At 34.0% G+C, this 14,560-nt stretch overlaps 2 protein-coding genes across 2 annotated transcripts; both read left to right on the top strand.

Moving 5' to 3' along the window:
• The first annotated feature begins 2,733 nt into the window (after positions 1-2,733).
• On the top strand, positions 2,734-6,833 carry LOC127624755 (40S ribosomal protein S14). The gene is made up of 5 exons (XM_052099618.1): positions 2,734-2,814; positions 3,452-3,602; positions 4,558-4,719; positions 6,527-6,603; positions 6,722-6,833. The coding sequence occupies exons 2-5, from the start codon at positions 3,454-3,456 to the stop codon at positions 6,787-6,789; spliced, it is 456 nt and encodes a 151-aa protein (XP_051955578.1). The 5' UTR covers positions 2,734-2,814; positions 3,452-3,453; the 3' UTR covers positions 6,790-6,833.
• Positions 6,834-11,110: 4,277 nt separating this feature from the next.
• Positions 11,111-14,514, top strand: LOC127624754 (H-2 class II histocompatibility antigen gamma chain-like). The gene is made up of 6 exons (XM_052099617.1): positions 11,111-11,279; positions 11,833-11,999; positions 12,927-13,009; positions 13,215-13,233; positions 13,339-13,551; positions 13,965-14,514. The coding sequence occupies exons 1-6, from the start codon at positions 11,203-11,205 to the stop codon at positions 14,012-14,014; spliced, it is 609 nt and encodes a 202-aa protein (XP_051955577.1). The 5' UTR covers positions 11,111-11,202; the 3' UTR covers positions 14,015-14,514.
• The last annotated feature ends 46 nt before the right edge of the window (positions 14,515-14,560 follow it).

The raw sequence follows: 14,560 nt of genomic DNA, 5'->3' as shown, positions 1-14,560 counted from the left end.
TTTCAACCATGGCAGGATTTTTGGTAACCGACTGGCTGGTTTGAATATTTCTGTAACTGCTGATCTCCTGAGATTTTCACACAGAACAGTCTTTAGAGTTTACTCCGTATGGTGCCAAAAACAAAACAAAAACCATCCAGTGAGAGGCAGTTCTGCAGACGGAAACACCTTGTTGATGAGCAAAGTCAACAGAGAATGGCCAGACTGGTTCGAGCTATCAGAAAGGCTACAGTTACTCGGATAACCCCTCTGTACAATTGTAGTGAGCAGAATAGCATACCAGAATGCACAACACATTATACCTTGTGGCGGATGGGCTACAACAACAAAATACTATCTTTGGTTCCACTTCTGTCAGCCAAGAACAGAAAGCTGAGGCTGCAGTGGGTCTACCATTTGTGTACCTCAGCGGAAATCCAGATTCATCAGACCAGGCGATGTTTTTTCCAATCGTTCACAGTCCAGTTTTGGTGAGCCTGTGCCCACTGCAGTCTCAGTATTCTGTTCTTGTCTTTGACATGATACCACAGGACAGCTTCAGGGGTCTTGTAGAGTCCATGCCTTGGAGGGTCGGTACTATTTTGGCAGCATGCGAGGAACAACAATATTAGGCAGGTGGTCCTAATGATCAGTGAATATATATATATATATATATATATATATATATATATATACAGTATATACAGTATATTTTCTTACTCTAAGAATTCATGTTTTATTACATAATATGTATAAATAGTACTCCAATAGAATATTAAGAACTATATTAGATGTTTCAAATAACAACAGAATAATTTTAGAGTCCCCCTAAATTTCTAACCTTATTTTTTTTATATGAAAGATGGTCATCTGAAATGGAAGACAGTGAAGTAAAATGTTTTCTATCTTTTCAAACTTGAATTAGTTGCGTTCTCAAATCTCTGAGAGGTTTAACATCTAAAGTGACAAAAGAGGAACTTTTAAGTATGGCAGGTTGTGTGCAATGCTAATGTATTGGGTTTAGAGGTTTCATATTAAAGATTTACAATATATTTACATTATGTATATAGGTATACAATGTATTCTTGTATAACGCAAACATGTACAATGATTTATAAAGAATATTCTGGTCATCTAGAATCTGAAAACTCATTGCATTTACCGAAACCATTGTTTGAAGGATATAGGTTAAGTTTGGGGAGACCACTTTAAAAGGACAATATGGAAGGATGATTTGCCTATTTAATTTCAGACTGAAGTTCAGATTACAAAAAAATAACTAATAAATAAATATTTAAGTTTGTAAGATTTATACAGTTGAATATGACACATTTCTATACTGAAAAAACTAAACTTTCAAATGTGAATATTATTAAAATCTTATTATTACATGTACATGTACATGTACATATACTAATGTAATATAATTAATCTAATTTATTAAAAAATCATCACTTACAAAATTGCTCAGTTCATTTTGAGGGGAATTTGTCAAACAATCATAATAATATCATTAATATATTTTACAATAATGTAGATGATTTATAAATGGCTTAATTCAGTGATTTAGTAGTGCAGAAAGATATGAGGTAATATACATTTTAGTCCTTGAAAAACAAGCATCGTTGTACATGGGCTAGCAGACATAAAGCTGATCCTTGCCCCCATGAAACAGCAGTGTGTCATTCTTAGTTGGTTTAGTATTTATAACAAACAAACTACAGCTGCATCTCAATCTGTCAGCAGCAGGGCATCAATGAGCATGGCTTGCCTCCACATCACACACTCATCAAAGCAGAGTGCATATTGGCCAGAATTATACACTCAATCATTCTGACACTGCCAATGAGCCGCTACATTAACCACAGACTGTTCTTTACATTTGGAGGGCTGAGCACTCTTTGTAAAAGCACAGTCTATGCCCTGTGTGATTTGTGCCTTAGTATATGAACAAGCAATCTAGAAGCATATGCTGATGTTCCTAGAAGACATTTGTAATTTTTATTAAGCCTTGTCTTCTAAAGGTATAAGGCACTAAAAACACACATTAAAAGATTTCAAGGCATATATTGATAGGGATTGTGATAATAGAGGTGAAAATTAAACTGTTGGTGTTGTGAGATTTGTTTTCACATGATAACTGAAAAGAAAAGCCTTGATCTTCATCCCTAGTCCCATCAGAATCATATCACGTTTGGCAGAAGGTTTTATCCATAGTGTCTGCCAAATGCTTCTAATGATACATTATGCTGTTGCAAGAACAGCGCACAGTGTATCTACACAGACATAGCAAATGTTGCCTTTGCCCTAAACAGCAATATTTGTTTCCTTTTATAAAATCATAAGAAAACAATCAAATGGTGTAAAGATTACTAAGTACATATTACATAAGTAAAATTGAATTGTGGCAGAAAATATTGTTACCTATTTTTATTTATAATAATTTTTTTCGAGGGTTGAAATCACCCTTAGAACCCTATTTTTATATTCAGAAATTAACATATTTCATGCAAAAGGAAGATGATTTCTTTGAATGTGATCTTAAATCACATTACACAGATGTACACATATGTGCAATCTAAAAGGAAACCTCGTTTAGTTTGTGAAAGATGCCTCAATAATAATAATAATAATAATAATAATAATAATAATAATAATAATTGTTGTTGTTGTTGTTGTTGTCTAATAAATTTATAATTTTGCCCCAAATGGGGACTTTTAAGATACGCGACCGTCTTTTCTCAAAATCATTTCCGCCTTTTCGAATTGAACTCTCAACCCGGCAGCGTTTTTTCTCTCCTTTCCTGTTTCGGCCTCGATTAGAGACACATATCGGTGAGAAACACAGTTTACAATCCATTCAAATCCTTCGTTTTTAATATGTTTTTCATATAAAATCATACTTCCATAATGATCTACATCACTCAATGTTCCTGGATAACACGATATTACTTCCATACAGCGTGATAAATGTTTTATATTAGCCGGATTGTCGTTGCAGGTCTAACGGAGTCTTGCTCCGGCCTGAGAAACTGCACGAGCCGCTGCGTATAATTATTCCAAACATTCCGCCTTTAATACTGAGCTGTGCCGCAGTTTGTGTTTTGATCTTGGCTTTTGGTTTCTTTACTGAAAGCGTCCCGTTGGTAGTTGTGTGACGATGCTGGTTTGTATCTGGTGTGCAAATGTATGTTGACCTGTATACCTGTGGGGGATTCTTTCTCCAATTTTCGTATGTTTATTCTGGATTTGGTGTTGTTTAATTAATTTGGTCAATAATATTGCACTACTACCACCGGTTTTTTCAACTGATATTCGCGCTTTTCACGTTGGAGATGTTGCTGCTAGTCTTTTCGGTCGTGAAGAATAATGAGGCATGTTGAGATGTGTTTTCAGTTTATAGATTCCATGGCCATTTTCTTCTAAGTCATGAATAAAGTTTATCTGACTGCTGAATATATTTGTTTCTCAGCAATGGCACCTCGCAAGGGTAAAGAAAAGAAGGAAGAGCAAGTCATCAGTCTCGGACCTCAGGTTGCTGAAGGCGAGAATGTCTTTGGAGTCTGCCACATCTTCGCATCCTTTAACGACACCTTTGTGCATGTCACTGATCTGTCCGGCAAGTAAGTTACCTAAGAAGGCATGCATTTAGGATTTTGGATGCCAGTTGATGAGCAGTGATCAGTTGGATGTCAATCCTTAAATGCATGGCTGTTTTGCCAAACGTTATTACATACCTCATCTTAAGCAACCCAACGTGTATTAATGGATCTACAAATGGCCCGGATATTCAATTTTTCAAGACATTTAGAAAACATTAGTGTAGAGCATTTTTTGACATTATTTTTCATATAGCTTAAGAGTCTAAATGTAAATATAAAAATAAAAGTAAAATAAAGTGACAGCATATATAATACATATGTGTACACATAGAATACTTACCAGTCGCACAGAAAATCTATGTGGAAAAAAATAGTAATTGTTTGAATCTAGTACTCGTTTGTCTTTTTATAAACAAAGAAATATATATCATGTGTGAACTTGTGTGTTTTTATTTATATATATATATATATATATATATATATATATATATATATATATATATATATATATATAAATAAAAACATATATGTGTGTGTGTACATGAAATCAAAAATATGATTTATGGAAGCACCTTTTTTTTTACTATTTGAAAGAGAAAGGTTAAGAAAAACTAAAGAGGTGTGGACACAACTCCAAAAAAAATGTATGAGGTACAGGTGGTGGAATACGTGTAAGATTTAGAATTTCTCCCTTTGCCGAAACAAACATTAGTATAAATAACCTATCAAATTAAATTTTAAATTGGTTGCCCATACAAAAGGTCCAAAGAATATTACATAATAGAATTATGTAATAATGAATATTACAAAAATTCTGTTATTTTGCAACTATTTTAGTGTTGTTATGCAGTTATTGCTTTTTTTGTTTCATCATTTAGCATTTTCTAAAATATTGAATGATTGAGGTGATTAAGGTCTTGTCATTACATTTGGTTGATGATTCTCTGACTATGTTTTGCTTCCACTTAATCTGCAGAGAAACAATTTGCCGTGTGACTGGTGGGATGAAGGTGAAGGCCGACAGAGACGAGTCCTCCCCATACGCTGCCATGTTGGCTGCTCAGGATGTTGCTCAGAGGTGCAAGGAGTTGGGCATCACTGCCCTGCACATCAAGCTGAGGGCCACTGGTGGCAACAGGTGAGGCCCCAGTGTACAAGATGGTGATTTGTGTTTGGAATAGCATACTAATCTTACTACTGCTGCAGTGTAAAGTATGCTTGCCCACATGAGCTTCTTTGTTTGCTAAACTGTACTAAATACAGCGTACAGTTTAGAATGCTATTTTTCACAATACAAGCCCTTGACTGGACCTCTTTATCCTGAAGTAATATCAACCGCAATTTTATTCTATTTTTGTGTACTTATTGTTTCGGAATCCCAAAAGTTGACGTGGAATTATTACGTACAATAAAATAAAGAAAACTCTCCAAAAATGAAAATAATTCCATGATAACTCTATAACCTTAAATAAACATGTAACATTATGAGGTCATGTGATGGCAATTAGAGCCTGACCGAAATATGGAATTTTGAGACAGATACTGATTTTAGAGGGGGCAATTCACGGATTACCGATATGGTGGCCGATATAGTTAATTTTTGAGCTGAAATGTAAGCAGACCTTTTCTGTGTGGATTGTTCACTGATTTTTGCACTGATATGACTATCAAATGTACTCTGAAGGCTGCTTTCTTAAACACATTTTTATATCAAAGAATATTTAACAATTATACATTGTCAACATTGGAAAATGTACAATATTTCCCTCAAATGTAGTGGAGTGGAAGTATTAAGTAATAGAAAATGCTATGGTAATACTCAAAGTACAAGTACCTTTAAAAAGTACTTGCTTATCAAAACAATAACTCATGGTTCGTTACTGCCGAGTCAAGAGATACAAGTTCAGGGGAAAGTTTCAGTGGTGGAAAAACAGACTTTTAAATATTACATTTTATAAATGCAATGACTGGAATTTTTCAGTTCAAGGTGTAACAAATTGTGAATCCTGAATAAAACAGTTTGGTGAATACATGTTTACACATTAGCTTCCACTCAGCTGACAAAGTATGAGAGCAGCTATGTGGTTAGCTATAATTCTGTTGTCAGAGCAAAAGATGGATGTTTATTTACTTAACAGCATTGCATCTCGCCAACTAGGTGACAACGTAGCATGAAATCAACACTCAACAGACACAATCCACCACCGCACTGTTGTATGCTGTGCTGCAAAAAGATGTGCTGATGCGTATCTTTCAATATGCTACATTGTTGACTGCACTGGCAAACTATAGCTGGCTAACATAGCAAACAGATGTGATAAACATGAGTGACTTGGTTGTCGTTATATTGAAAAGGGGAAAATTATGGGGTCATTGTGAAAAACATACTGGAAAGTTAATAAACAAATTTAGAAACTTACAGTGAAGACACTGCTTAACTCCGCACTGTCTGCAGAACCACTGTCACCTCAGCTCTGTAAACAATGTTCAGGGCAGTGAGTTGGAGTGCACTCTGCTGGACAAACTACGTTATGACACCAATTTTAAAGCATTGTTTTCTGCATTATGTTCTGAAAGTTTTCATATCTGTGCATATTGGAAAACATGTACACCAATATATTGGTATCAGTGTACATGTTTTCCAATATGCGAGGCACTAATGGCAATATACAACTGTGTGAAATGTTTGTTGTGGAAAAAAAGCCTACCGTTTCATTCACTATAAAAAAAAATTACAAAAAGTAATATGTTGGCAAGGTTTTACTGTGCAGTACTCAGTAGTAAGCTAGTATTATATTCTGAACACATCTTATGAGAAACAAAGTGCCTGTACTAAAGAGTCTTGCTTAGAAAGTTGGTTGAAAGTGAATTTTAAAGGTGATTAACAGTTATTTCATGACTTTAAATGCATAATGGATTATTTGAATATTTTTTTTTTTTTTAAGAACAAAGACACCAGGACCAGGGGCACAGTCTGCCCTCAGAGCTCTGGCTCGTTCTGGCATGAAGATTGGCCGTATCGGTAAGTGAAATCCAACACTGTACTGTGGGAGAATGCTGCGTTTACATCCAAGTTAAACGTCAGGCTGTTCAGTGCCTGAATGTACTTTGATGACAAAGTCTCGTACTTTCTCTTACAGAGGACGTCACCCCCATTCCATCGGACAGCACCCGCAGAAAGGGAGGTCGTCGTGGACGTCGTCTGTAAACTTTATTGGATTTTTCAGAATAAAAAGTCAAATACTACAAATACTTTTGACTTGTGTCATATTTTTTTAAATTAGTTAATTGAAATCTAGTTTTGACCAGTGGTCACGATTGCATTGCCAAAAGAGACTTTTTATTCTGGTGTGTCCAGTTTGCTTCAAGCCAATTGTATATGCCTAACCGGTTTGTGGTATTCTGGTATGCCTACAAACCAAATGACTAAACACTAGGGGAATACCAAGAAGACATTCTTGTTTGAATTTTGCCTTCACAAATTAAAGGAGCAATATGTAATATATTTACTGTACTAAAGCATAACATTTTAAATTTTATCAGATTTAAGAAACATACTAAGTTTGAAATACTGTCTTCTCTAAAATAATGCCACAGCCAGTATATTATACTTTAATCTATGTTCTGTTTGTTTTTTGGCCTGTGTGATCCCGCCAATTTCCCAATAATATTTTAACACCGGGTTGCCAGATTTGAAAGAAGTTAAGAGGGACAACAGCATGCTGTAGTCATGGAAGCCAGCAATACATCTTGCATTGACACAGTTGTAAAAAAAATCCACATGAGCTGGTTTATAATTGGCAAACAATAAAACATTGCTAACATATACATTAGCTGATCAACTTAACTTGCAGTGTGAGGCTCTTCGCTTGCCATCGTCAGTTTGCTCGTTCCTGTTGTGCGTCAACCTGGCAACCGGCTTGATCTTGAAGTATGGGGCGGGGGAGACAATTCTCCAATATTTTGAATTTGGACTGTAGTACCCATTGTAAACGCTTGATGTCAATGTTACATATTGCTCTAATTTCCTTGTTGTAGAAAATAACCTGAGCGAATAAAAGTTATGATTCTAACTAGCTATTTAAAAAGAAAAATGGGTGATGTGTAGCAACTTGGAAGACAAGTTACTTAAAGTTGAAGACAACTTCAAATTGATATATTTAAATATAAAAGTCATGTAAGTTCTAATAAAAACTGCCTTTGCAGACAACGTACAACCATGTATTGAATATATATATATATATATATATATATATATATATATATATATATATTTATATATATTTTCTACTATGAACAGCCTTAACTGGTTAATTTTGTTTCATTCTACAAATTAAATAAGTTGTGCTCTTATCTGAAACTGAACAATTTTCAATGAAGGCCCACTAGAATTTGTTTATATAGCACTTTTTATAAAAAAAAATATTGTAAATGCTTAATTTGTCATCATTTTCTAGTTGTGTTTCACACAACAGAACAGTCCATAAAGTTGCTTTAAATGATCTGGAAGTCGTCGAAATAATTATTTATTATTTAAAATGGCATGCATTTACATGTTATATCTTGAGATATTGTGACTATGTGTCTTGAATGAAAGGGGGTTTCAATCTTTAGTGTATTAGATACTCAGACTTTGGGTGCGACTCAACAAAGTGGTCTCAATCAATTCCCTACTTCAGTTGTCAGGGCACTGATCAGTGAGTCGGCCATTTTAAGGGCTGTCTCATTCACAAAATCGTTTGCAATGACACGTTCACTGCCTAAAAAATCCACAGTGCACTGTAAAAAAAAAAAAAAACACAGTTGCTTAATATGTTCCCTCACCGGAAACGTCGTAGCCATATCTTTTTTATTTTTATTAACTGAACTTCAAACAAAGTCAGTGTACAGTCAGAACTGCAATAATACACACACACGCGCATATATATATATATATATATATATATATATATATATATATATACAAATTTAACAAGAAAATGATTTACTGGGTAGTCTCTGTGTAAGATATTGAAAGTTATTTCCTTCACCTTATTTTCCAATAACTATTTGTTTTTTAAATCCAGATGGCCTTCCATAATAAACCTCCTACCATTCTATTCCATAAACAATGTTTGGCATGGTGACACTGGCTTTTTGAAAGAACAAATAGTTTTATTAACATTTAAAACTCTGGGGGCAAAACAAAGTTTCCCACTTGCAGGATCAAATAAATCAAAAGTAGAAGGGGGCGCAATACTGTTTTGAATATTAGCTCTGAAGAGTGCCAAGACCCCTGTGGGAATCACATCCATGACAATAGAAAACTCCTTTGGTGTCACTGGGATTTTCTGGACATCTAGAAACTCAGAATAAGTTAGCAACATGCATTCTTGATTTAATAATTGATCAATTCATGTTATGCCTGTTAAAAACCACCTTTCAAAAAATAAAGATTTATTTTTTAAAATATATTGTAAATTGTTCCAAATTAAATATCTATGGGGCGAAAAGTTATGCTTGTATAAGCCAGCAACATTTGTTTGTGAAAGGATGATAAGGAGGGATTTTGTAATTGCAAATCAAGAGAAACTCAAGACCACCTAATTTGGAGAAAACAAAATTGCATGTGTATAAAATTCCAAAGAGAATTTGGATTTTGAATAAAAATTTCTAATCCAATTAATTAAAAAATATATTATTCAGAGTACAGAAAACAAGGAAGTTCAATCCACCTGATTCATTCATTATTATTGATTTCCTAATTTAATGTGTTTTGTTTCTCCAAAGAAAATTAAATAAAGCAGTATCAATAGCTTTACGCATCTCATTAGAAACATCAAGTGAAGTGGCAGCATAGCCTAATCTTGACAGTCCCTCAGCTTTACAAAACGTTTCTTTCAAATAGCAGAAAAAAGTTATTGATAAATCTGGCAAAGTCTTGTCGAGCATTTTATGTCTGTTTATGACTTCCCAATATATTTTAAGTAAAGAAAATAATGCTGTGCTCAGAGCCATTCCTGCCGGCCATGTGAAGGGTCACTTAATGTTTTGAATGAAACTGTTTTGGGAGACACAAAAGAGCCTGCTTTGATATTATAAAAAAAAATGTCTGTCATTTTAACAGTAAAATGTTAATTGATTAATGAATATTAACTGTAAAATATAAAGAAAAATATTTCTAATGTATTTTAAAAGACAATACAGTAGTTTTTACAATAAATAAATGTAAAAAGTAAGATTTTCCTGTATAATTAATGGTAAAAAAAAATTGCATTATATTTAACAAGAGAGTACATGTACACTTTTTACAGTAAATTATTGTTAAAATTACAGTAAAAAAAATAATCGGGCGCTCCCAGATTTCACTGTGCAACCCATTACATGTATGTTTCATCTTGTTTTTAATATCAGTTATGTACACTGGAATGTACATATTTGATGTAATTTAGTTAATGTTTACTGCATTATTTAAATCTCACATGTGTTACCCTGATGGTATTTAGTGTTTGTGTGTGTGACACTGAGCAATATCTCCATGTTTATTGGTCATTGCTTCTGTAGTTACTACGGAGATTAACAATACCTTATAAAGTAAAAAGCAGATTTTTTAATTTTCAGAAGGCTAATATCAAGTTTATGAATTTTTATTACTGTAAATGTAACAGAATCTTTATATATATATATATACAGTGCCAACGTGCTCATGTAAATTACAACCATTTTAAACTGTAAAATGTACAGGTTGTACTGTAAAGTTGTTTACATTTTTACTGTATTTTTTACATAATTATTCTGGCAACCACAGCTTTTTTTTTTACAGTGTGGAATAAGTACATTCAACAAGAAGTGTAATAATAAGCACATTCGCCAAATTTTCCAACGTAGAAAGCATATTGTCCTTAAATGTAATTTTATCCTTTATTGAGTTTATAGAGTGGAAAAAAGCATGGTTGCTAACTCACAAGTACTGCATCCCCAATAAGACCAAATAAATTAATTTTAAGATTTTGCATAAAATCTATGTGAATCTCACCGTGTCCAAATATACAGATATTTACAACACCTGCTCATTTTGTGGATGTGAGTACGAAACATTAGGCTAATCCATTTATTTTTCCAGTGTGAAATAACTCATTATTTGAGTATTATTTGCTACTATATCAGCACTTCTAACGATTCAGTGGAATATATTGTTAATTTTATTTTTATTTTGTATGAAAAGTTTTTCATCCATAACCAAAAATACGATATTGTCATTTATACAGCTGTGGTGCTGATTACTAAGAGCCCCTTAACGTGTCGCAGGTGATTGAGTCATACGTGTTCCAATGTTTAGTAGATCAGTATCCCCACCAGTGCCCGAATGCGTGTTCACGATATACTGATTCACGACAAAGGGAGCTGATTGAGACGCAGAGTAATTCTAGAAATACACAGACCAGCACATTCAAGTTCACAGCTGTCTGACAACTGATGATGCATCCAGATCTAACCAATGAAATAATAGATATGAAATAATAGCCCATTCGACTCTCATAGACTTTCATGAGTATCACTGCCTGAGGATCATTTCTCTCTTATTCATATTACTGCGCTGTTATAACAAATTATAATAAGCGAGCAACATTTTACTGAAGAAATGCCTGAATCAAACGAGGCTCCACTGATCAGAGCTCCCAGTGAGCAAACTTCAATCAATATGGGCTCTCCAAGAGGGTGAGAAACCTTGTGTTTTTATTTATTTTATTGTAAGATGGTAAATATATTTTAAACTTGATCCAGATATGGATGTTAAATGTTGGTAATTGTATGTGTTAACTAATTGAATTAATCTTGAGATTAAAGAGCAGTTTTAAATGATTTCTTTATGCAGTAAAAGGTTAGTTGTAATTGGAGATTATGTACTTTTGTAAAACACCATGTCAAGCCTTTAAAAAAGAAAGTATTATGCATTCTAATGTAAGGAACTGTAAAGAAAAGGTTTTTCTATTTGTTTATGTCATTGCTACGTTTTTCTGACACTGCATGGTTTCATCATTTATGATTGGTTTATATTCTTATATATTTGACATTCAATCCAAATTTACCAACCAGTTACTAAACTTTACATTAAAAACCTTGAAAGCAACTTTATCAAACTTGTCTGTTTGATTGAAAACCACCAAGATTTTCCAATGGATATTTTAAAATGATTAGTTTTTATATACATTCCAGCACAGCTTAGCTCTGTAACTTACAATAATATTGTGATCTATGTTTCCTGTCTCAGAGGATCCAACAGTCAGGCCCTGAAGGTGGCAGGAGTGACTCTGCTGGCAGGTATACTGATCGCAGGTCAGGCCTTCACCGCCTATATGGCGTTCAACCAGAAGGAGCAGCTCAACACACTGGAGAGACGCACTGACCGACTGCAGGAGATCAGTCGCAAGTCTATGGGTCAGCTGGCTGCATTGCTTACCATTCATTTGAATTCTTATGAGTACTGATGGACTTCCGACATAGATTTTCACTCGTGTCTATATGCAATCACAATTCATAAACATCTTCATTGTCAGCATAACTTTTCAAAACACCTGACAACCTAAAACAGTTAAAAGGAATATTTCACCCAAAAATGCACTGTCATGTCATTCCAAATCTGGATGATGTTATTTTTTTTCCAGTCAAACACAAAAGAATACATTGTGAATAATGTACACTTTCCATCTAACTGCTTTTTATAACGACATCGGCTTTCAAAAGGGACAAAACCACCATAAAAGTAGTCCTTACGACTTGTGTGCTATATTCCAAGTCATTTCATTCTGTATGATAGCTTTTTTGAGAAACGCACCAAAATGTAAGTTATTATTCACTGATAATCTTCCCCTCTGCCGGAATTATTTGGCAGAATAAATAATACCACAATTTTCATTTTGGGTTAAACTATTTATTTAAAGGTGCTGTAAGAGATTTGAGCATTCTGGAATTTTCACAAGACTAAGCTGTTGAATTGGCCACACCTCCTCTTTCCAAAACATCGCCCTCCAGAGGTAAACTTGTGAACTAAATCGAGCAGTAGAACAGTTAAGACTCAATGATCCGCTTCAACTACAACACTATAAGAACATGCAAAATGATTGACAGGCAGGAAAGTGTCATTGACCGTGGCCCGCGGACACATTTTTGTTTGCTGTTTATGGAGTGTAGAGCTGTCACAGAGACATCTCAGGACACTTATTTCATTAATATCTTTCAGGGAGTAGGAAATTATTTTGCATACCTTTCAATAAAATATCACTTACAGCACCTTCAATGCATAGATGCCTTCTGTTGACAGACAAGCTCTTAATAATACTGACTTTCTTCCTCTTTTGTGTTCAGCCATGCGGGCCCCTGTGAAAATGCATCTCCCCATGAGCTCCCTCCCTCTGATGCTTGAGGATTTGCCCAAAGATGAGAAAAAGGTACAACTGATTTCCTCTCCGCACTCTTGTTGCAATGTGGCCATGTGGCCGCTTTGGTGTCAGGATTGAGATATAAATTCAAATCATGATGCAAGGCTTTAAATTTACAGTATCTACATGACTTGTCAAACTCTGCTGTTTTCTATTTATTTAGCTCTCTCATGTAATTCATTTCTTTATTTGATGACACTGTTCTATTTTTCAGGATTCATCTCCCAAACCAGGTATCAAGACCTTTTCATTATTAAATATTTTTATGTACATACACTCATATTGTATAAATGCTTTTTTTTTTTAATTAATTAGTCATGTTTGTTTCTGTTTCAAAGAGCCCAGCGTTCGTACCCAGTGCCAGTTGGAGGCTGCTGGAGAGGTGAAGAGTCTTCTTCCCTCTTTCCGCCCTCAATGTGATGATAAAGGAGACTATCTGGCCCAGCAGTGCTGGGATGGTTCTGAAATGTGCTGGTGTGTGGACAAGAATGGCACTGAGATCCCTGAATCTCTGACCAAGGGCCCTGTGGAGTGTGGATCCACTGGACCCGGTATGAGATGAACATTCTTGTCCTTTTTCTTTTCTTTTTTTAAGTGCCATGGATGTTGAATAACATGACATAAATTACCTACTTATATAATTCATGTTTCAAAATGAAATAAAAAACAAGATCTTTCATATTTATGAAAATGTATCAGGATTTAAAAATGATATTTACACATTTGTAATAATTTATCACTTGCTTTATTGTCTTATGCCATTAATAAGGTGTTAAACATTTAGCATCTAAATGACTATATATTTAATTAGTTATTGCATTATACATGAATTTAGTGAGCTGGTAAATGTTTTGTTTATTTTTCTTTTTTCACTTAACAGATTCACATTTTACTGCTCAATGGTGTCATATGATATTTAACTTTAATAATAATATTTTGCATGTACTGCTGTCTTTCATTTTAGCTAATCCAATGCCAATGGAGCCTCTGCTGGTGGCAGAAGAGAAGCAGTGAAGAGAAGTGTATGCTCGGCCTGGAACTTCTTAAATATCATATTTTGGTCTCTTTATCTTAAATTCTATCACAGTCACATTTCCAGCTTTTTTTTAGGTAAAGATTTTTATTTGTTTTACTTACTAATAGATTTTCATATATTTTGGCTGTCACAGTAGTTTAAATCTAAATCTGTGCTTCATGTTTTATACTGGTAATAATTACAACCTATGTTAAATCAGCTAAAACACCCAGCCAGTGTTGGTCTTTTCTGAGATATTTCCCATTTTTAGTTTTTTTCTACTAACCTTTTAACATGTTTACCTTTTATAGTAAGGTAAATGGCTGAAGAGGGACAAATATTATTGAAGGATAACTTAAATTGAATGAGAATAGAAAATGTAATATATGGAAAAAAAAATGTACTAACAGTTTGTCGTGTTTGTCAATTTTTTGAACTTCCAAGTTGTATGACAAATGCTAAGCTTGATATAATTTGCAAAGGTGTTTTTTTTTTTTTTGCAAAGATAATAAGGTAGTATTTTGAATATTGCCTAACTTCAGGCT

This window comes from Xyrauchen texanus, chromosome 31, assembly GCF_025860055.1.
Source record: "Xyrauchen texanus isolate HMW12.3.18 chromosome 31, RBS_HiC_50CHRs, whole genome shotgun sequence".
Lineage (NCBI taxonomy): Eukaryota > Metazoa > Chordata > Actinopteri > Cypriniformes > Catostomidae > Xyrauchen > Xyrauchen texanus.
This window is presented reverse-complemented; position numbering and strand designations above follow the sequence as displayed.

What these genes read in the sequence shown, in the direction of transcription:
- LOC127624755 (XM_052099618.1), top strand. Translation starts at nt 3,454, where the DNA reads ATGGCACCTCGCAAGGGTAAAGAAAAGAAGGAAGAGCAAGTCATCAGT. An exon ending in GTCACTGATCTGTCCGGCAA is followed by an intron (nt 3,603 to 4,557) that starts GTAAGTTACCTA and finishes CTTAATCTGCAG; the next exon opens with AGAAACAATTTGCCGTGTGA. An exon ending in CATGAAGATTGGCCGTATCG is followed by an intron (nt 6,604 to 6,721) that starts GTAAGTGAAATC and finishes TTTCTCTTACAG; the next exon opens with AGGACGTCACCCCCATTCCA.
- LOC127624754 (XM_052099617.1), top strand. Translation starts at nt 11,203, where the DNA reads ATGCCTGAATCAAACGAGGCTCCACTGATCAGAGCTCCCAGTGAGCAA. An exon ending in GATCAGTCGCAAGTCTATGG is followed by an intron (nt 12,000 to 12,926) that starts GTCAGCTGGCTG and finishes TTTTGTGTTCAG; the next exon opens with CCATGCGGGCCCCTGTGAAA. An exon ending in GTGTGGATCCACTGGACCCG is followed by an intron (nt 13,552 to 13,964) that starts GTATGAGATGAA and finishes CTTTCATTTTAG; the next exon opens with CTAATCCAATGCCAATGGAG.